Source organism: Stomoxys calcitrans, chromosome 2, assembly GCF_963082655.1.
Source record: "Stomoxys calcitrans chromosome 2, idStoCalc2.1, whole genome shotgun sequence".
Taxonomy (NCBI): Eukaryota; Metazoa; Arthropoda; class Insecta; order Diptera; family Muscidae; genus Stomoxys; species Stomoxys calcitrans.
Window position 1 is genome coordinate 49416129 of NC_081553.1, and position 24187 is coordinate 49440315.

Consider the following 24187-nt stretch of genomic DNA (forward strand, 5'->3'; position numbering starts at 1 on the left):
TATCCAAAGTACGGCACGGCCGAACTTATCACGTCTTTACTTGTTTCTTGTTTACTTTTAACTTTAAATTACCTTTTATTCAGGTGCTATGATGCATAAAAGGAAAACAAACACAAATTACTAATAATAAACCATCCCATGGCAGCCGGTTGTATGTACCGGATTGACCCGATGGAGTCTTTCCTCGGCAAGGGCTGCCGCCTCAGTGTACAACATACTGCTACAACAACAACAACTAATAATAAAGGTCTTTTTTTAACCTTTTCTCCCCCACTTTTCTTAGGCAATAAGCAAAACAACAACATTTACCCACCTAAAAATAAATATATTGGGTTGCCCAAAAAGTAATTGCGGATTTTTCATAAAGTCGGCGTTGACAAATTTTTTCACAGCTTGTGACTCTGTAATTGCATTCTTTCTTCTGTCAGTTATCAGCTGTTACTTTTAGCTTGCTTTAGAAAATAAGTGTATTTACAATGCAATTACTTTTTGGGCAACCCAATACTTGGAAATTTCTTATATATTAGATTATATTTTTATTTAGTATATTTTTTTTTTTTTGATAAATTTTGATTTTGTTGTTGTTGGCTTAAATGATAAATGGTATTTCGTTTAGAGTAAAATAAAGCTTAATATAAATGGGCTTGTAATGCAAATGGCCATGATGTGGAGAGTTGGGGTGGTCTGGTTAGTTGGTAGGGATGATGGCTAAGACGAAATATATTGTTAACACGAGTTGGTGATTGAGCTGAAATTACAATCATTGCCACTATGCATACCACGAATGTGGTGGTTTACAATTAAACCATTGGCAGCAACAATGGCCACAGCAGTATCGCTGGGAGCGGTGGTGGTGTGTTGGCCAACAACACTTGTACTACCTGTTCTATGACTGCTGCTGCTGCTGCTGCTACTTTGGATATTGTGACTGTTATTGGGGTTTCTATGAAAACTATTAGTGTCACCATAATTAACATTGTTGTTACTGCCATTGTTTATGATAGCAACGGGTTCAATTCCTAATGATGGTGATGTTGTTATAGGCGTCTGGGCCGCTGTTGGTGTCGGTGGCGGTGGTGGGGGTTGTTTTGAAGTTATCAAATCATTATTTGCCCTATTAAAATTGTCCTTGATCTCATGCAAGGCATTCGCGTTTGAGTTCAAGGAATGCATCGTTGCATTTGCCACTGCATGCATATGTGCGGGAGGTGTGTGCTGCGTGGACATCTGTTGCAGTTGATGTGGTGTTGCCTGATATGCTGCATGATGTGGATGTTGATGATACAAACTCTGCTGAAGATTGGTTATCATTGTTGTGGTGCCTGGATAAGCCGTCTGACCCATTATGCTGCTCATAAAACCATTGGCCACAACAAAACTTCTGTAAAAAAAAACAACAACAAACAAAAACTAAGGATATAATAAAAAATTCTTTGGAATTGGAAAATCGTTAAATAATTAGAGGCTATTAGTTTTATATTTTTTGCTTTCTCCCGCCAGCTTTGCCATGAATAAGACATTCGTTTAACATTTCCTCCATTGTCTTTTTTGGTTTGGTCTTTATTGTTTGATGGGAATTTTGTGCGTTTAAATGTCGTAAACTTTCATTTTCGTGTTAATTTAATTACTAACGTTAATCATTTCTGTTACTGTGTCCTGCTATATCTTGATATGGAGTTTTTTGGTCTGTCCATTTTTGTTTTACTTCCGTTTGTTTTCTGCATTATTGCCCCTAAAAATAGTTGATAATCAAATTTGGAGTAACTTTCTCAAAACTTCTCCCATGCAAAGGGTTCAATGTTTGTTGGTATGTGTTTTTAGGAAGGATAATTTATTGGTAAATTTGCCACAAGTTCCTAATTGGACATTAAATGTCAGTGCGCGTGTGTGCGTTTGTGAGATGGCCAATATAATTTATGGTCTGTAGAAAGTTGTATTGTAGATAATTTGAAATTTGGCTTGGTTTTTTTCACCCCTCAGGGAAGAGGATGGTGGTACCTCTCAGTCCAAATTTTGCCCATGAACATTCTACTAAGGAACAGGGGCAAACTTTTCACATATCAATGAGTGCAGTCCAATTCAAGTTTAAGCTCAATGATAAGGGGCCTCCTTTTTATAGCCGAGTCCGAACGGCGTGCCGCAGTGCGACACCTCTTTGGAGAGAAGTTTTACATGGCATAGTACCTCACAAATGTTGCCAGCATTAGGAGGGGAAACCACCGCTGAAAATGTTTTTTTCTGATGGTCTTGCCAGGATTTGAACCCAGGCGTTCAGCGCCATAATCACTACGGTGGCCTCCAAATAGGAACTATTGGAGGGTTTAGAGTTTCAGAAACTTAGGCGGATACTATACTCTGCATCTTGGATAAATTGGTGCTAGGGATGATGTTTGTAATTTCGTCCACGATTTATTGTAACGCTTGTTCATTGGCTCGGAGACCATGAATGCGACGTTTGTCTATGCTCTCCGCTCTGTACCGGAAGTGACAGAGCGAAAAGCATAGCCAATCGTCGCATTCATGGATTAACTGAGGATTGAAAAATCTGCCAAATCTCCTCGGATCAGTCACTCATCCCGTCGCAGTTCGGTGAAGGAGGTCTTCTCATCCCCCTTGACTATGTTTGAGAGTGACTTAGGCATGCTTATAGCTATATAGTGCCTCTACATCTCTGGCCATAAATGGCGCTTACTAACGTTCTAATTTCTACTAACTTAAGCTGCCATTATACGATCAGACATGTCATATGTAATTTCAAAACCAGTAAGGAAGGGCAAAAGTCGGGCAGTGCCAACTGTATAATAACACTACACCTACCCTATAAGTACAATGTGGTAGCTATATCTAATTCTGAACCAATTTTTGATGGACCTCGGCGAGCAAATATGTTCAAAAGGCAAAACTACGGTTGACAAATGACAACATTATTGCAAATTGCCCAAAATCTGACCAACATATTGGGTTGCCCAAAAAGTAATTGCGGATTTTTTTAAAAGAAAGTAATGCATTTTTAATAAAACTTAGAATGAACTTTAATCAAATATACTTTTTTTACATTTTTTTTAAAGCAAGCTAAAAGTAACAGCTGATAACTGATAGAAGAAAGATCGCAATTACAGAGTCACAAGCTGTGAAAAAATTTGTCAACGCCGACTATATGAAAAATCCGCAATTACTTTTTGGGCAACCTAATATATATAGGAGCTATATATTATTCTGAAACGATTTCGAGCAAACTTCTCCGATACTGTGGCAGTGGTCGAGGAAAGCGTTTTGGCAAGATGGAATCAACAAATGCGTTTGCTGTGACTCCAGAAGTTAAAATCGGGCGATATATATATATGAGAGCTATATATAAATCTAAACCGATTTCCACAAAATTCAGAAGTAATGTCGAAAGTCAAGAGAAAATCCTTCATGCCTTCAGAGAATCGGTTAACAAATGACCATTTTATTGCATTATTATTGAAAATCGGATGAAAATATATATGGGAGCTACATACAAATCTGAATCGATTTTTTCCAATTTCAATAAGCTTCGTCTCTAGGCCGAAAAACATGCCTGTCTGAAACTTTTTACTCGATCGGATGAAAACTGCTACCTGTACTTTGTACACAAATTAACATGGACAGACGGACGGACAGATTGACAGGCGGACATAGCTAAATCGAATCAGAAAGTGATTCTGAGTCGATCAGTCTACTTATCAATGGGTCTATCTCTATTGGATGTTACAAACAAATCCGCTAAGTTATAAAACCCTGTACCACAGTAGTGGTGTAGGGTATGAATAGCAGCCCTGAAAGTTATACACATCGTGTGTTGTTGTTGTTGTAGACACATTTTCATGTGGAGGTGACGATTATCGGCAAGCTCCTGTATGTGAGCAAGCTCGTTCCGATCCAAAGGACCGATCGCTGCGGGAACATGTTGTTATTGTAGCAGTTTGTTGTGTTCTATCTTTCGTCTGCTTGATTCTGCTGAGTGTTAAAACCCAGGAACTCTGCGACTAAGATGGGGTGCGTCCACAGGGATCTGGGTCTGAGTCGAGTGGGTCTGGCTGGGCAGTTAAACAGATGACGTGTATCGTGCGATCCCTGGTTACAATCGGGACATACATCCTGCACGTCGTCATCAATCCTTGCCCTGTAGGAGTTGAGACGTTTGCATCTGCCGGAACATAATTGAGCCAGAATTACTCTGGTTTGCCATGTTGTCGTAATTGAGCCAGAACTACTCCGGTTTGAATGTTGTCTAAACCTGCTTGATATGCCGCATGATCTAGAGGTTCTATCTTGTAGCGCTGAACCTCACGCTCTAGATCATGTAGATCTACCTTTAGGCTTCTGGGCGGTGGATATCTATCCACAAGATGATGATTTAAATGGTCTCTGCGATAACAGGCCAAAAGATATTGCTTAGACAGCATGTAGTTATGTCTTCGCACTGGTAGGATCTTTGTCTCCTGATGTAGGTGGTCCACATGAGAACTGAGGAGACAGCACGTCGCAGTTCGGAGGGCGACGAGACCACACTGGCGCTGCATAACTTACCACAGACCAACCAATTGCTTTGTACGTGGCCAACAAGGTTTCTTTGTCTGCACCCCAAATTGTTGTTTTTGTAGCAGTGTGATGTACACTGAGGCGGCAACACTTGCCGATGAAGGACTTTATCGTGTCAATGCGGTACGTACAACCGGATGCCTTGGGACTGCACCGCAAATGCTGCCTGCAAAAGACTTGAGGACCTTGTTTCTACCGCGGGAACATGATGGTCGTTGGTTATTAAAAGGCGCCAATAACTCGTCTTGTCATATCAAGCATCATAGGCACCCAGTATTTGTGCAAGAGTCGGTATCGCCCGGTCTCTCACTGAAACTTTCCGCTCAATACCGCTGAGTGTCCGCGACTAACGTTGCAGCTACTTCACTATCCGCAACCTGTGGACGCGCGCAGTAGATTACAGCTAAGCTTTTCGTGACAGCAATGAACATAGATCGGACCTCAATGTTCCAGCCTGTGGGGTGCTCACAGCTACCCCGTGCTGGGGTTGGAATAAATATGTAACTTTTTCGATAAAATCGAACTTTTATTTCATCATCGAATATACATGGAGACACATGTCTATAAAAACAAGTACAATACATATGGTAATACATGTCGATTAGAGAGCGCCCTATTCGTATATGACGTACATAAGGCAAGTCTTATGTGGAGGCCAACGTGCATGTACGCCTATGACGCTGAACGCCTGGATTCGAATCCTGGTGATACCATCAGTAAAAAATTTAAATTGTGGCTTTCCCCTCCTAATGCTGGCAACATTTGTGAGGTACTATGCCATGTAAAACTTCTCTCCAAAGAAGTGTTGCACTACGGCACGCCGTTCGAAATCGGCTATAAAAAGGAGGCCCCTTATGATTGAGCTTAAAACTTGATTCGGACTGCACTCATTGGTATATGAGAAGTTTGCCCCTGTTCCTTAATGGTATGTTCATGGACGAAATTTGCAAGACTAGTCTTATGAATACAGACAATGACAGCTCATATAAAATGTCTGGTCGTGTGATAGGAGCTTTACTTCTAGAGATTTTAAAATGCATTTTTTTTAAGATTTTTAAATATCAATGCTGTCATGGTTGCATATAGTCCAATTTCTCTTCTAACCTTAAAGAGTGCTCAATTTTCAATGTTAATTCTTCATTCAATTCTGATGTTGTCCAAAATATACGCCGATTGTAAAATAAATTAAAAAAAAATAATATTTATTCACACATACCTGTATTGTTGATCAATCTGAGCCTTTTCAATGCGTTTATCTTTGGCACGACGATTTTGAAACCAGATTTTGATTTGTGTCTCTGAAAGATTTAAGGCTTCGGCTAATTCAAAACGTTTGCTACGCGATATGTATTCATTGCGATGAAACTCCACTTCCAAACGTAAAGTTTGCTCATTGCTAAATGTGGTACGCTGACGTCGTTGTCTGCCCTCTTTGCGACGTCGTCGAGCCACTGAAAATAAAGAAAATTAATAAAAGTTAGGTTTGCAATAAAATTGATGCGAAGCATTTGGATCTATTGGTACTCGGATCTTATTTAAAAGGGATCTTTTTCTATATCACTTCTGCTAAATGGATCACAACATTCTGCTGAGAATGCAGAACTACATAACTACATTGATGTCTTTGATGTCATTGAATGTCTTTCTACGATTTAGGTTTTAGCCCCAGCCTCCATTTTGCATTTGACAGTGTCCTTAGCAACAGTTAAAGATCCTTGTTACATTACCAACTTTGGGCAGGGAAAGCTCCCATCAATGAAGATGAACCGCAATTGAACTTATCAGCAATATGGCAATTCCTATCATTAACTATTGGAATAACTTACATAATTTTAATCGTGTGGCCAAAATTAGAATAAAAAGAGGATAAATAAGTTCGGCAAAATAGTTGTTGTTGTTGTTGTAGCAGTGTATTAAACACTGAGGCTGCAGCCCTTGCCGATGAAAAACTCCATCGGGTCAATCCGGTACGTACAACCGGCTGCCATGTGATTGGGCAGAATAGTGTTTGCTTGTTGCTATTGGCAATGTTGAAAAATTTGGATTTGAATAAGGGAAGTAAGATTTGTCTTGTTTTCTATTGCGATTGTAAATCGAGGTTGCTTTGCAACCTACTCTTGTTGGGTTGCCACGATCCTTTTGACAAATTTTTGCTGATGAAGATTCTGGTGAATCAGAAATCGCGATATAAAAAGCCGGTCAAATGCGTTTTAAGCAACATCACACATTTTGCCTTACTTTTGAAAGTTCTTTGCTGTGCCATTCTTTGAATAGAAATCATTGAACGAAATGGTCTATAGCCGGACAATATCTTGCAATGAAATCTAAAAAAGAATAAAAAAATTTTACAACAATAATGGTGATAGGGTCCCTTGTAGGTCTACAGGTACGGAGGACATCGTAGCGCAGAGGTTAACATGTCCATCTTTCACGCTGAATGCCTTGGTTCCTGTCCAGAACATCAAAAAAAATTTTTAGCATTGGTTATCCCTTCCTAATTTTGGCAACATTTATGAGGTATGCCATTTAAAAACTTCTCTTGAAGGAGCTGTCGCAAGTCGGCAGGTTATATGGACTCGGGTATAAAGAGGATGTCTCTTATCATTGAGCTTAAACATGAATTGTACAGCTCTCATTGTGAGAAGTTTGCTCCTACTCCTTAATGGAATTTTCATGAGCAAATTTGCATTGCACGGTTCTATGTTATGGATTATGGGCATTAAAGAAAGGGGTTTATACCCTACACCACTACTGTGGTATAGGGTATTATAACTTAGTGAATTTGTTTGTAACACCTAAAAGGAAGAGAGAGATAGACCCATTGTTAAGCAAACCGAACGACTCAGAATCACTTTCTGATTCGATATAGCTATGCCCGTCTGTCTGTCCGTCCGTCTGTTTGTCCATGTTAATTTGTGTACAAAGTACAGGTCGCAGTTTTCATCCGTTCGTCTTAAAATTTGGTACAGGCATGTTTTTCGGCCTAGAGACGAAGCCAATTGAAATTGGAAAAAATCGGTTCAGATTTGAATATAGCTTCCATCTATATTTTCGTCCGATGCAATAAAATGGTCATTTGTTAACCGAAATTTGGCAGGAATGATTTTTTTTATGACTTTCGACATTACTGGTGAATTTCATGGAAATCGGTTCAGATTTAGATATAGCTCTCATATATCGCCCGATTTTCACTCCTAGAGCCACTGCAAGCGCATTTATTGACCAATCTTCCCAAAACTTCGTACAACGCTTTCTTCGACGACTGTCAAAGTATAAGAGATGTTTGGCCGAAATCAGTTCAGATTTAGGTATAGCTCCCATATATATGTTCGCAGTAATATTCTCTCAAAATTTGGCAAGAAGGATTTTCTCTTGACTCTCGACATTACTGGTGAATTTCATGGAAATCGGTTCAGATTTATATATAGCTCTCATATATATATCGCCAGATTTTCACCCCAAGAGCTACTGGAAGCGCATTGTTTGACCAATCTTGCCAAAATTTTGCACAACGCTTTCCTCGACGATTACCACATTATCTAAGAAGTTTGCTCGAAATCGGTTCAGAATTAGATATAGCTCCTATATATATGTTCGTCAGATTTTGGGCAATTTGCAATAATAACCATTTGAACATATTTGCTCGCCGAGGTCATTCGAAATTCGTTTAGAATTGGATATAGCTCACACATTGTACTTACAGGGTAGGTGTAGGGTATCATACAGTCAGCACCGCCCGAATTTTGCCCTTCATTACTGGTTTGCCAGTAAAAATTATGTTTTGAAAAACATTGTATTATATTTTAGAAAAAAATTAATATGGTATTAGTTTAAAAAACATTTTTTGTTAATTCTTATTTATATTTTTACTATCTTAATTTTTATTAATTTTTTTTATTTTTTTTTTTATTTTTTTTTAAATTTTTTTTAATTTTTTTTTTAATTTTTTTTAATTTTTTTTTATTTTTTTTTTAATTTTTTTTATTTTCTTTATTTATTTTTTTTTTACTTTTTTAATTTTTATTTATTTTTTCATTTTTTTTCTAAATTTATTTTTTTAAATGTTATTTTTTTCTTAATTTGTATTTGCATTTTTTAATTTTTATTCTTATAATTTTTTTTAATTTTATTTTTTATTTATATAATTTTATTTTTTTTTTCATTTTTGAATTTTTATACATATTTTTTAATCTTTACATATTTTTTAATTTTTATATATTTTTTAATTTTTAAAAATATTTTTTAATTTTTAAATATAGCTTTTTATATTTTTTCTTTTTTTATTTTTAATTTAATTTTTAAATATAGCTTTTTATATTTTTTCTTTTTTTATTTTTAATTTTATTTTTATTTATTTTTGTTTATTTTTTCTAATTTTTTTTTGAATTTTTATTTATTTATTTTTTTTTTTTGAATTTTATTTATTTTTTCGTGATTATTCAAATTCAATGTTTTATATCCAAAGCCTTTAGAAAAGTTTAGCAAGAGTGTGCTGTTGTAAAAAAGACTGGTCGGCATGTGGATCGCGATTTCTGATAGGCCATGTACCACCTTTGTCAAATTGATTAAGGTGCTCTACATACCCAACGACTATTGAGTACCGTGTAGAGCACGTTTTTGTTTTGAAACGGTGCTCAATGGGTGCCTTAACCCTCCCAAGTTCGTTAATAGAGCATAAATGATTATTTTCCACTAATTCGACACAAACTAATCATCAATGCTTAGAAAAACAAAACATCAACCTTGTCAAACTCTTTTTGTTGAGCACTTGAACATTCGTTGAATGTCACTGCAAGTGCCACATTGATCTACAGCACAGCGACGGGCCGGTTAATTTGGTTTGTCTCTTTGCGCTGTTTTATTTTAATCTTTAAAATCTTTTCGTGATTTTTCGATCATATTCTAGTTCGAGATCATATTAATTTTTTTTAAACCCACCACCGTAGGATAGGGGGTATATTCATTTAATCATTCCGTTTGCAACACATCGAAATATCAATTTTCGACCCTATAAAATATATATATTTCGGATCGTCGTAGAATTCTAACACGATTTAACGATGTCCGTGTGTCTGTCCGTCTGTTCGTCCGTTTATTGTAATCACTCTACAGCCTTCAAAAATTGAGATATTTAGCTAAAATTTGGCACAGATACGTCTTTTTGATGCACGCTGGTTAAGTTCTTGAACGGGCCTAATTGGGCCATATTTGGATATAGCTGCTATATAGACCGATTTTCCGATAAAGGTGAGTAGCTTTAGGCCTCCGGGCAACTGACCCAAATATGGTTCAGATCGGACTATATTTAGATATAGCTGCCATATACACCGGTCTCCCGATAAAGGGTCTGAAGCCCCAAAAAGCTTTATTTATTATCCAATTTCGCTGAAATTTAAATCAGTGTGTAGTTTAAGGCCACCCACCATCCGACCCAAATATGGTAAAAATCGGACGGTATTTATATATAGCTGTCATATAGACCTCTATGCCGGTTAAGGGTCTGAAGCCCATAAAAGCTTTATTTATTACCCGATTTTGTTGAAATTTGAAATACAAAATTCAACAGTGTTTTATATTTATTAGACCACTCAATGTCCTTGCCGAATTTGGGTGCATAAGTTATTCTACCTTACTTAACTTTTGAAATTGAAAAAAATCGGTTCAGATATAGCTCCTATATATGTTCGTCCCATTTTGAGAAATATTGCAATCGGTCTGTCTGTCTGTCCATATTAATTTGTGTAAAAACTACAGATCACAAATTTCATCCTATCGTCTTCAAAATTGGTACTGACATCTTTTTTGGCCAAGAAACGAAGCTTTTAGAAGTAAAAAATTATCGGTTCAGATTTAAATATAGCTCCCACATATATTTTTGTTCGTCCGAGTTTGAGAAATATTGCAATCGGTTAACAAATATTGCTTATATTGTTTTTTTTTTGTTAACCGATTCTCTCGAAATTTGCCAGGAATTATTTTCTTATGACTCTTAATATTACTGGTAAATTTCATGGAAATCGGTTCAGATTTAGATATACCTGCTATTTATGTATATCGCCTGATTTGCACTCCTAGAGCCACCGAGAGCGCATTTATTGATAAATCTTGCCAACATTTTGTACAGCGTTTTCCTCGACGACTACCACAATCTCTATAGAGTTTGGTCGAAATCTATGCTCACTAATTAGTAAGTAGGTTGAAGCATGTAGTCTTTTAGTGACAAAGCAATCTGACGAGCCCTCTGCTGAGACCGAAATCACGAGCAGCCAGCCCAATGCATACTGCACCTCACACTTTGCCTAAACTTTTTAAACAATTTTTATTGTTTTGCTTTTCTATTCTCAATAGAAAGAAAAATCCATTTAGTCTTAGCTGCACGCAATTCCAACAACAAAAGGAAAGTTGCTTTAAGATTATTCAAAAATTTTGCCTTGTCATTGAAAAATGTTGCGATTATTTGAAATTGTCTTCAATACATCCCAATGTGCATACGTAAATACATTTGTATAGGCGTATGTACGTTATCATCAGGTTCATGAAATAGAATTAATGTTCAATTTTTTTAATACACTGAAAACAAAAACAAACAAAAAAATAGCATGCGGCATATCTGATCTATTCTCAGTTTTCAAATTCAAATTTATGATAATACTAATAACAATAAAAACCATAATGCCAACGAACGACTACAGCGACGACTATGATTGAGAAGCAACTTTAAGCTTTATAGCTTGGAAACATTTGCTTGCATCGGGCGAGTCTAGTTAATCTATTCTACTCTTTACTACGTCACGGTATGGTTACCAACTAGCCACTGCGTCATGGTAAACGTCTTGGCGTCTATGTACGTATGAATGCGATGTAGCGGTGCATGGACCCAATCAGATGGCTTGTTTGGTTGTCGGTTGTCTTTGGCTTGTTGTTGTTCATCTTCTTAATTTGTGCATATTGAAATTGTAATTTGGAACGTATCCAAAAAGTAAATTATCGAGCGTAGAATGTATTTCCAACCGCCCCCCCCCCCCAAAAAAAAAAAAAAAAAAAAAAAAAACATCGAAATAGGTGACAGAACCAAAGAAATTTGCAGATTATCTTAAAAGGAAGGTTTTTCTATTAAACAACAACGATTTTAGTTTAACAGCATTTTTTTTTTTTGGTTTTGTTTGAGGCGTTTCTTTTCCCGTTCTAAGTTTTATAAGGGGTGTTAGGGGGATAGTCGTTGGTCAGTCAGCCAGTGATATATTTGTAGGGGCAATAAAAATAAAATACATTTTAATAATATATAGAGATGGTCTATTATAATACACTTGTGGTACCGTACCAGATGTGTATTTTGCCTTTGTTCTTCAAACACCATCATCAACATCATCATCGTCGTCGTCGTCGACATTGTCGTTGTCGTCGTCATGTTTGTTGTTCGTCTGTTTGATTGCGTTTGGTTTTTGTGAATATTCACAAACACGATTTTGAAATATACTTCTTCTTATTTGAATTAGAAACGTCGATCTGCCGCTTGACGATTGCGATTCCTATTGCTATTGCGATGATGATGATGATGACGCTGATTTTCGCCAAAAATATTTGACCTTGGATTTCAAGGCTTCTTTTTTCTCCCTCCCTCTAATAGATCAATACATGCTGAGCAATGAAAACATTTTTTTTTTTTTTGCAAAAATATACATTTTATTTTTGCAAAAAGATATTCTTTATCAATATGCATTATCGAACGGTATGGGTAAAGTTGTTCAGTCTTATCATATAAGCATTTTTAAGTAGAAAAAAGTTGTGATGATATGAAACATATCATATGCAAAGTTCAAGCTCCTTTTTAATTGATCAACAAGCCAACAAGTGCCTGAAATCAAGTTCACTGAGGCTCAATCTAATGTGCCATTCAACATGGGAAATATCCGCCAAGTTCTCCGGACATTGACTTGTATTGATAAGAATTTTAAATGCCTAAAAAGTCAAGCGGATGATAGGTCAATAACTGAACCCCGTTTATAGATCGATCTATAACATTGAAAATATGTTTGGTAAGTTTAAAACATTGGGAGGTTAGCAAGCAGGAACATATAAACTGCATGAAGTCTTAGATTAATATTTCGATATCTTATGAAAAAAAAAAAAAAAATTCAACCGTGGTTTTCCCCTCCTAATGTTGGCAACATTTATGAGGTACTATGTCATGTAAAACTTCTCCCCAAAGAGGTGTCGCACTACGGCACGCCGTTCGGAGGCCCCTTATTATTGAGCTTAAAACTTGAATCGGACTGCACTCATTGATATGTGAGAAGTTTGCCCCTGTTCCTTAGTGGAATGTTCATGGGCAATATTTGCCTTTGCAGCCATGTCAGTCCGTCTGTCCAAGGAGTAAAGCTAGCCGCTTGTAATTTTGCACAAATACTTTTTTTTATTAGTGTAGGTCGGTTGGGATTGTAAATTGGCCAAATCGGTCTATGTTTTGATATAGCTGCCATATAAACCGATCTTGGGTCTTGACTTCTTGAGCCTCTAGAGGGCGCAATTCTCCTCTGATTTGAATGACATTTTGCACGCGGTGTTTTGGTATCACTTGCAACAACTATGCTTAGTAAGGTGCAAATCGGTTCATAAGCTGATATAGCTGCCATATAAACTGATCTTGGGTCTTGACTTCTTGAGCTTTTAGAAGGCGCAAATCTTATCCGATTTGGCGGTAATTTTGCACGTGGTGTTTTGGTATCACTTCCAACATTTGTGCGAAGTATGGTCAAAATCGTTCCATAACCTGGTATAGGTGCCATATAAACCGATCTTGGATCTTGACTTCTTTAGCCGCTAGAGGGAGCAATTCTCATCCGATTTAGATAAAAATTTGCATGAGGTGTTTTGGTATGATTTCCAAAAACAGTGATGAGTATGTCGCAAATGGGCACATAACGGCATATAGATGCCCAAATTGGTTCATAACCTGGTATAGGTGTCATATAAACCGATCTTGGATCTTGAGCCACTAGAGAGAGCAATTCTCATCCGATTTAGATAAAATTTTGCATGAGGTGTTTTGATATGACTTCCAAAAACTGTGATGAGTATGGCGCAAATCGGTACATAACCTGATATAGCTGCCATATAAACCGATCTGTGATCTTGACTTCTTGAGCCTTTAGAGAGCTCAATTCTCATCCGATTTAGCACAAATTTTGTACAACGGCTTCTCCCATGACCTTCAACATACGTGTGCAATATGGTGTGAATCGATCTATAGCTTGTTGCAGTTCCCATATAAACCGATCTCCGATTTTGCCTCTTGAGCCCCTACAAGACGCAATTCTTAGCCGCATGGACTGAAATATTTAACACAATGACTCCTACAGCAATCAATATATTAGGGTTGGGACACTTCGCCCTGAATGTGTATATCGAATTTGTGCCACTGTAGTCTATGTCCGCCTATAATGCTGAACGCCTGCGTTCAAATCCTAGCGATAACATTGGACAAAATTTAAAGCGGTGGTGATCCCCTCTTTAAGAAGGGACATTTATGATGTATGGTCTGAGGCACCTCATTCGGACTCGGCTATAAAAAAATGTCCCTTATCATTGAGTTTAAACTTGAATCGAAACGCTTTCATTGATGTGTAAGAAGTGTGCCCCTTCTTGGTTCCTGGGTAAATTTTAACTCCACTCCCAAATAACTTTCTTGTGGGTCCTATATTATCGGAACAAACAATAAAACCGAGTCCCCTGTAGTCATGGTGGGTCATATGCCCATTTAAGGCGTTTTTGGAGGGAATGGGGATCCCCTATATTTCGATCTGATTTGGTATGCCATATTCGTAATCAACTCCAGAATACCTTTCATTAGAGGCCAAAATTGACATGAACGTCCAATATGTCTGTTTGTGGGAATTTTAGGGTTGGGGCGGCCCGATGAGTACTTAGACTCAAATATGAATACCATATTTGTATTCCATTTTCCTAAACCTTTCATTTAATACTCATATTGTCCCGATCGGTCCACTTTTGATTTTGGGTGGTGTTTTTGGGTAAAGGGGGAGGGTCCCCCCCCCCCCCCCCCCCTTCCGAAATCAACAAACTAGAAAGCCTATTTCTTCTTCCTGACCATATTCGCAATCTACTGCCGAATACCTTTCATTTGAGTCCCATATTGTCATGATCGTCCAAAATACCTATTTTAGGGGGTTTGGGGCAGCCCCCAAGGTATTCAGGAGTAGAGAACCAAGTTTTAATGTGAAATTGGTTCTCTACTCCTGAATACCTTTCATTTGAGTCCCATATTGTCCCGATTGGTCCACTTTAATTATACCCTACACCACCACTGTGGTACAGGGTATTACAGATTTGTGCATTTGTTTGCAACACTAAGAAGGAGAAGAGCTAGACCCATTGATAAGTATACCGATCAACTCACAATCACTTTCTGAGTCGATTTACCCATGTCCGTCTGTCCATCCGTCCGTCTGTGAGTCCATGTATTCTTGTAATCATAGTGCAGGTCGTATTTGTTGTCCAATCATCACGAAATTTTGTACATATCCCTTTTTTGGCCCAGGGACGAACGCTATTGATTTTGATAAAAATCGGTTCAGATTTAGATATAGCTCCCATATATATGTATCGCCCGATTTGCACTTAAATTGCCGTAGTAGTAACAATTTTCAATCGATCTGCACAAATTGTTTTGTTACCGATCTTAACATATCTGCAAATTTTTATCCAAATCGGTTCAGATTTAGATATAGCTCCCATATATATGTATCGCCCGATTTACACTTAAATGACCGTAGTAGCTACAATTTTCAACCTATCTGCACAAAATTGGGCATGGATTGTTTTTCTTCTGATCTTAACATTTCTGCATAATTTCATCAAAATCGGTTCAAATTTAGATATAGCTCCCATATATGTATCGTCCAATTTGCACTTAAAATGCCGTAGTAGCTACAATTTTCAACCTATCTGCACAAAACCGGACATGGATTGTTTTGTTACTGATTTTAACATATCTGCAAATTTTTATCCAAATCGGTTCAGATTTAGATATAGCTCCCATATATATGTATCGCCCGATTTACACTTAAATGGCCGTAGTAGATACAACTTTCAACTTATCTGCACAAAATTGGGCATGGATTGTTTTGTTACTGATCTTGACATATCTACAAATTTTCATCCAAATCGGTTCAAATTTAGATATAGCTCCCATATATATGTATCGACCGATTTGCACTTAAAATGCCGTAGTAGCTACAATTCTCAACCGATCTGCAAAAAATTTGCCATGGATTGTTTTGTTACCGATCTTAACGTATCTGTAAAACTTCATCAAAATCGGTTCAGATTTAGATATAGCTCCCATATATTTGTATCGCCCGATTTGCACTTAAATAACCGTAGTAGCTAAAATTTTCAACCGATCTGCACAAAATTTGGCACGGATTGTTTTGCTACTGATCTTAACATATATGCTATATTTCATCAAAATCGGTTCAGATTTGGATGTAGCACCCATACATATATATCGCCAGATTTGCACTTATATGGCTGTAGAAAAAAAAATTTTCAAACGATCTGTTTAATAGTCGGTTCAGATTTTGATATATAGCTCTCATATACATATATATTTATGTATTGCCCGAATTTTTAATCATAGGGTAGAGGTAGGGTATTATATAGTCGGATCCGCCCGAATTTTGCCTTTCCTTATTGGTTTTTGTGTAGTACATTTGGGGTAAGGGGGAGGGTACCCCCGTTCGATATCAAAAAATTATATAACCTATGTTTCCTTCCAGACCAACCTGCACGATCTGTGAAATTTCAAGGTAATCGGTTACAAGTTTGAGTTTTCTTTTAGAAATATGCTGTTTTTAGAAAGATACTTAGGAAGTTGTTGTTTATAGGAAACTTCCCAGAAATTTGCTTTACAAGTTTGATCTTCATAAAAAATTAATGAAAATACCAGTAGCATAAGTGTTTTATTATACCGAAATCACGGTAAATATGTCATTATAACCTATTCTTATTTAAGGTCATGTTGCCATAAGTTATTTATTAGGCCTTATGCTAAATTTTTTTCTTTAATTTATATAAGCTCTACAATAAATATAATAATTCTAATTAGTCAGGTAGCAATATCTACACAATTATCGAGATTGTAACATTCTGGCGCTAAACACACAATTTTGTACACAATTCAATTACTAAACTATTAAAACATTTCCTTTGTAACCACCATTTACCCTCCAAGTAAACTTGTGCTCTTAATGCCCATGAAACACGCATCACACTTTCCTTGAATATTTTTTGTGTGGTTAATTGAGATGTAATTGGAGTGAATTGATGATATCCCTTGCACTTCTTTTATTTTTCGACTAACATTAAGTTTAAGTAAACACAGGACTATTTAAACACTTGTATGATTTTAATATCCTTGTGATTAGGTTATGAAAAAACACCCCTTCTTCCTAACGAATGCTTACAAAAAACCACGATTTGCCTGTCGGGTATTGTCCATATAATCGCGTGTGAATAAAAAATGGTTGAACAATTAATTATGACCACAAACAAGCAAACAATGACAGATAGACAGATAATAACAAGTAAAACCCTTATTTTTTTGATAAGGGGGGGAAAAATCTTAATTTGAACACATTTTTTTTTTTGTTATAACATTAATATTTACAAAAGAGACATAATAGAAAATGCATTGCAACGTTTAACATCGTTTATTCTTTTCACCGCAAGCAAACAAATATCCTTCGAGCCTTCCAAAACCAGAGACGGAGGGATGAAGTTTTCGTAAAGGGATGTAATTCAGCGTAAATATTGGACAAAGTTGGTTTCATAGACAATGTTCTTCAACATGTTTTAATTCTAAAATTGTTTTAAATTGTCGTCTCGAAAGACAAATAAATAAAAATGGTAAAATTTTTAATTTTTACAATCGCATATTGTCCGGCTGCAGACCATAGGGTAATCTGTTTCTATTATAAATAGAACACAGAAAAAAAAAAAGTTAGGCAGAAAAATGTGTTTTTTGCTTTTGCCTAGATCGCGATTTCGTTTGGAACCATCCAAACTCGTCGGTAGGATTTGTCAAAAAGGTATGCCTTCTAGGTTGAAACTATGCTCTTAAGAGTATTTCCATCTGTAGCGCAGCTAGAAAGACAATTACTCCACTTCATATATTTCTACCAAATGCAGACATCCAACTATCACAAAGAAAAATACTTGCCCAACTTTTAATTTTCGTTGAAATTTGATTTTCGTGAAAAATTTCACTAATGATTTTAAAGCAATTTATTATTCAGAGAAAATTTTGTCTGAATTTGAACTCACTTTTGTTGAATATTTAATTTTCATAGAAAATTTCATTGAAATTTGATTTCAAAATAACCCTCGAAGTTTGATGGAATATGTCAAAATTTCATTTCCCCCAAAATTAATATTTCATAGTAAATTTCCCTAAATTTTATTTATTTTTGGCCTATTGAATCGAAAATTAATTTAAATGGTAAATTTGTTAAAATTAGATTTTCCAAAAAAAAATCTAAGAAATTTTTTCATAAAGTTTTCATAAAAACTGGTTAAAATTTGATGTTAATAAAAGACTTTATTAAAAATTTAAGTTAGAAAAGTAAAGTTAGAAATTTAGTCAAAATTTGATTTCTATATTAAATTTTGTTCAAATTTGATTTTCAAAAAAAATTTTGTTCAAATTTCATTTTCAACATTTTTTTTGGTAAAATTAGATTTTCATTAAAGTTTTTTGTCAAACTTTCATTTGCATAAAAATTGTTGAAATTTAATTTTCAAAAAAATTTCATGGAAATCAAGTTTTTATCAAAAATGTTTGGTGTGTTTATTTGGTATATTCAAATATTTCGGCTGACATTGTCAAAACGTTATCAAGGACAGAATCACGTTGAATCCTTGATAACGGTTGGACGATACCAGTCGAAATATTGAAAATTGGAATTTTTATTAAACATATTTTCAAAGTTTGATTTTCAAATAAATTTTGTTAAATTATATTTTTTTTAGAAAATTTTTTAGTAATTAGATTTTTATAGATAATTTTGTCAAACTTAGATTGTTATTGAAAATGTTGTCATAATTAGATTTAATAGGAAATTTGTTTAAATATAGATTTTTTAACATTTGATGTCACAATTTTTTGTTATAAAAGATTGTTATAAAAATGTCGTTAATTTTTTTCATTCTCAAGTTTTTTTTTTTTGCTGTTAGGGCAAAGATTATTAAATTTAACAATTTTCGGTTGTTTCTCTTTGGAGGAAAGCTCAATGATCGAAGATTTTCTTTGCAAATGCAAAAGGAAAGCCAGACTGTGGGACGCGTTTCGTCTTTGGTAAGAAGACTTTTCAACCATATTAGGTGTGATGGCTTAAAGGGCCGTACGTTGGTATGCTGCATTTGTATCGTATTTATTGCGAAAATGCCTTGATGATACAAATACCACATTAACCACGCTCGACAACCCTGTCTATCAGCTGTACTTTTCCCCAATGCATGTGTTTTCGTGTAATGACGGATTTTTTGTATGCAGTATTTACACTGGTTTCATGGTATGCACATGATTCTGTGCATCTGTTGGAAGTTGCATTGATGGCTTCGAACGCTAGACAACGGCAACGGCTCTCGTTGTTGCTCCTTCGTGTGCCAGGTTCGAATCGCCGCCGGGCTCTACCAATTTTTTTTTTATTCTCAAGTTTTGCCTGTTAGGGCGAAGATCATTAAATTGCACAATTTTCGTTTGTTTCTCTTTCGGGACGAGCTCAATGATATCAGATTTTCTTTCGTTCATTTTTTTTTCAAATTAAGATTTTTGAAGATTTTATTAATTTGATTGTAATAGAAAATGTTGTTTATATTTGAATTTCATAGAAAAATTTATCAAAATTGGATTTTCATTGAAAATTTCGTACAAATTTGATTTTCCTTACAAAATGGAATTTTTGTCAATTTTCGTCGAAAATCCCATTTAAATTTTATTATGTAAGAAACATAAATTTGACTTCCTTCTCTTGGGTTTGCTACGCCAATGTAAGTTTCCACTAAAAAACAATCATGCCAATCAAATACTCCACCCACTCACATACATATAAATCCTTAAAAAAATAACAATAACAACAAACATAACTATGAAACAATTAAATCTTTTCACTGATCCGGGAATTTTCACACAATACCAACATCTGTTTGCCAGTGGAATTCCGCTGCGTGTGTTTGTGTATGTGTTTCTATCCGTGTGTGTATTTATGGTAAATCTGTCTATCAGTCTGTCTGCTTGTGGGTTTTGGTTCGTCCTAGACATTTCGTGAGTATTTATTTGGTCCTGGGGTTTGTTGTATCCCCTATTATGGCTTCATTCACATTCTTAATGTTTTTTTTTTTTGGTGTTGTTGGTATTGTTGTAATGGCAATACTCGTTATTATATCGTAGCTGGGATATTTATAAAATTCCATGAAGCATAAAATATAAATTAAAAACTTGTACAATAAGGATTTGTGTATTGTGATTTCTGCTGTTTGGCAATAAATTTTGCCAATATCTTGAAAATGTACCTCATTTTCAACTCATGGGGTCCGTTGCAGCTAATATGGGATGTACTATGTGGTGGAGTTTCTAATTTCTTATACTCGTATAGCAAAAGGATAATATGCAAGGATGTCTTACGTAGCACAATGGGTTGAAAATATAGATAATTATGTATTTTTGTCAGAGTATAAAATGTGAAACCCAAATAAATCTTAAACAAGTAAAAGTGTATTAAGTTCGTATAGGTCGTAGATGTCTAATCGAGACATCGGTTTCTATAGGAGCTACCTCAGATTAAAGACATTTACTAAGTAGCAGAATTCATCGTGCAAAATATCAGCCAAATCGTACAAGAGTCACGACATCTAGAGGCTCAAGACGTATATTCGGAATATAGGTTTATACGGGAGCTATATCAGGTTTTGGACCGATTGGGACCGTACTTGGCATATCTGCTGGAGATCTTGGACATTGTTATCGTGCAAATTTGGGACAAATCAGAATTGTGCTCTCTAGAGGCTCAAGAAATAAAATCGGGATATTGGTTTATAACTAAACGTGGACATGGATTCGGCTCATTTACAATCTTAACTGATCTACTTTACTAAGAAGTATTTATCGGAAAATTAACGTCCTTTCGAAAGATGGACGGACGGACATGGCCAGATTGACCAAAAATATCATGATGATTAAAAATATACAGCGGTCAAAAAAAGTATTCATCATTAGCAAAATTGATAATAAATTCACTTATTTTGGGTAATTGAAGAAAATTTAAAGTAAACAAATAATGCAGTTTTATGCAATAGTTTATTTTTCGTAATATGTTTTAAAATAAATTCAAAAAATAAATTTAATTAGCGCAAAAAATGCAATTTTATATAATAACACCAAAAACAGAACAAAAAAAGTATTCATCATTGATGTGCTATCATCAAAGTCAAATTCAAATATTATTTGGGAATCCCCCTTTTCTGTTTTATTTAGTAAAGGAGGCTTTGCCCTTGACAGAAAATATTTAATTTCATTGAAAATATAGTTTTTGTCAAAATGGGTCGTAAGCAAAACGAGGTTTCTGATGAGGTAAAAGTTTTGATACTAAAACACCACAGGAAAGGTTTAACTCAAAAAACTATCAGTGAAATATTAAATAGACCACGATCTACTATACAATCCATCATCAGAAAGTGGACAGAAACGAAAACTGTTGACAATAAACCAAGATCTGGTCGACCAAAAGCACTTTCAGTTGGAGATGTGCGTTGGCTAGTGCGGCAAGTTCAGAAAACTCCGAAGACAAATGCGACCATTCTTCGTAAAAACACTATGGAATATTTAGGGAAGGAAGTTACTACACAAACAATTCGAAATACACTCAAAAGGCATAGTTACAGAGGAAGAACTGCACGTAAGAAGCCCTTTATAAATAAAATAAACCGAGTGAAAAGGCTAAACTTCGCAAAAATGTATGTAAAACAGCCCGAATCATTTTGGAAAACAGTCATTTTTGCAGACGAGAGCAAGTTTAATCTTTTTGGGTGCGATGGAAAGGTCATAGTGTACAGAAAACCAAATACAGAGCTTGAAGAACGAAACACAGTTGCTACTGTAAAACATGGTGGAGGTGGTTTAATGGTTTGGGGGTGTATGGCGGCTTCAGGAGCGGGAAATCTTGAAATTATTAATGGAGTAATGGATCATAAGTATTACATTGACATTTTAAAGAGGAATTTAAAAGATAGTGCTGTAAAACTTGGGCTTGGTAATAACTTTCAATATTATCAAGATAATGACCCCAAACATTCTGCTTTAAATACCAAGATGTGGATGCTGTATAACTGCCCCAAAGTCATTAAAACTCCTCCTCAAAGTCCCGACTTGAACCCAATTGAACATCTTTGGGAACATCTCGAACGCAAATTGAGAACGCGCAATTTTTCGAGCAAGAGTCAAATGCAACAGGTGATAATGGAGGAATGGACTAATATAGACCAAAATATAACCGCTAAATTAGTCCAATCGATGTCAAACCGTTTAAAAGAAGTTATAAGACGCGGTGGTCGAATAACAAAGTATTAATTTTTTTAAATTATGTTATTTATTTTTTTGTTTTTTTGCAATGATGAATACTTTTTTTGTTTAATTTTTTGTGTTCAGCTGTAAAATGGCCCTTTTTGTTCCAATAAATACTATTTTTTTCTTTAAAAACAATGAAATTGTGTACATATATATCACACAAGCACTACTGCATCATTAGTTTAATATGTTTTTATTCCAATTGTCTTTTGTAGACTTATTAAAAAAAAAACATTCAATGATGAATACTTTTTTTGACCGCTGTATATATATAAAGTTCGTGTATGCCGTAGATGTCTAATCGAGACATCGGTTTCTATACGAGCTACCTCAGATTAAAGACATTTACTAAGTAGCAGAATTCATCGTGCAAAATATCAGCCAAATCGTACAAGAGTCACGACATCTAGAGGCTCAAGACGTATATTCGGAATATAGGTTTATACGGGAGCTATATCAGGTTTTGGACCGATTGGGACCGTACTTGGCATATCTGCTGGAGATCTTGGACATTGTTATCGTGCAAATTTTGGGCACATCAGAATTCTGCTCTCTAGAGGCTCAGGAAATAAAATCGGGATATTGGTTTATAACTAAACGTGGACATGGATTCGGCTCATTTACAATCTTAACTGATCTACTTTACTAAGAAGTATTTATCGGAAAATTAACGCGTTTCGAAAGATGGACGGACGGACATGGCCAGATTGACCAAAAATATCATGATGATTAAAAATATATTACCAAAATCAGTGTTCGGTTCGAAATGTGTTCAAATTTTGACAAATTTTGTTCAGCGATGAGGCTCATTTCTGGTTGAATGGCTACGTAAATAAGCAAAATTGCCGCATTTGGAGTGAAGAGCAACCAGAAGCCGTTCAAGAACTGCCCATGCATCCCGAAAAATGCACTGTTTGGTGTGGTTTGTACGCTGGTGGAATCATTGGACCGTATTTTTTCAAAGATGCTGTTGGACGCAACGTTACGGTGAATGAACACATTTCGAACCGAACACTGATTTTGGTAATAAAATTCAATGATTTGCAAGCGTTGCTCGTTAGTAAGTCTATTCATGATGAAATGTCAAAGCATACTGAGCATCTTTCTCTTTGACACCATGTCTGAAATCCCACGTGATCTGTCAAATACTAATGCATGAAAATCCTAACCTCAAAAAAATCACCCTTTATATACTTATCTTAGACGAATATTTCGAGGTGCTACGAATGGAATGAGGAAAATAGTATACTCCCATCCTATAGTGGAGGGTATACAATTTCGGAATTTAGAAAGAATGAGCGATTAATTACAACCTTCAATTGTTGCATGATAGGCTTTAAGATCATAAACCTCTTTTCAAAGAAAAGTTTCGCTTCTTGGTAAAACATTCGAAGCTGTCCTGTTCATCGGGGAAGTAAAGTAATATAGGCAATAATATATCTTAAATCCAAAACCGAACATGGTTCTTGGTCACTAATATCCGCCAAATTTTCTGAAAGCATGTCTGACAGCTGCCTTGCACCTTGAAGGCAGTCTTATCAGCATAAGTTTGCTGATATCAGCAAATAATGTCTGCTGATTTTAAATTGAATTGAAAATTTGATGGAAACAGTTTCAAAATTGTTAACATCCCAACGATAAATAAGGCAATTTCTATTTTTTAACAAATAAGACGCTAATATTTTGATTACAAGCATAAATAAGATTTTAGTAGATTGTTTTGCTGCTTTTTTGAAATCATTAGAAAAACATGTTTGCTGTTTTAGCAAATATTTACTGCTGTCTCATTTCGGCTGACTTTCTGTTATTTCAGCAAACATTTTAGTTGTTGTTTTACTTACAAATTTCTCTGAATGTAGCATTTGTACTGTTTCTATTTTTGTCCCCAGATCTTTTTTGCTGAGATTTCTTTGGCAGAAAATTGTTAAGGATTCGTCTTAAACAAAAATTTTGGTGGAATATTTCTGTAACAAAACAAGG

General features: G+C 35.5%; 2 protein-coding genes across 2 annotated transcripts in view; one reads left to right on the forward strand and one right to left on the reverse strand.

Moving 5' to 3' along the window:
* LOC106091092 (oxidoreductase-like domain-containing protein 1) overlaps positions 1 to 24187 on the forward strand; it is a 34469-nt gene that overhangs the window by 6950 nt on the left and 3332 nt on the right. The window lies entirely within an intron of this gene.
* Positions 1 to 24187, reverse strand: part of LOC106091084 (homeobox protein rough) — a 39235-nt gene that overhangs the window by 5681 nt on the left and 9367 nt on the right. The window contains exons 3-4 of the mRNA XM_059361435.1: positions 5783 to 6017; positions 759 to 1381 (exon numbers count right to left, since the gene is read on the reverse strand). Coding sequence (XP_059217418.1) covers positions 759 to 1381; positions 5783 to 6017 — 858 coding nt within the window. The remainder of the gene's footprint in view (positions 1 to 758; positions 1382 to 5782; positions 6018 to 24187) is intronic.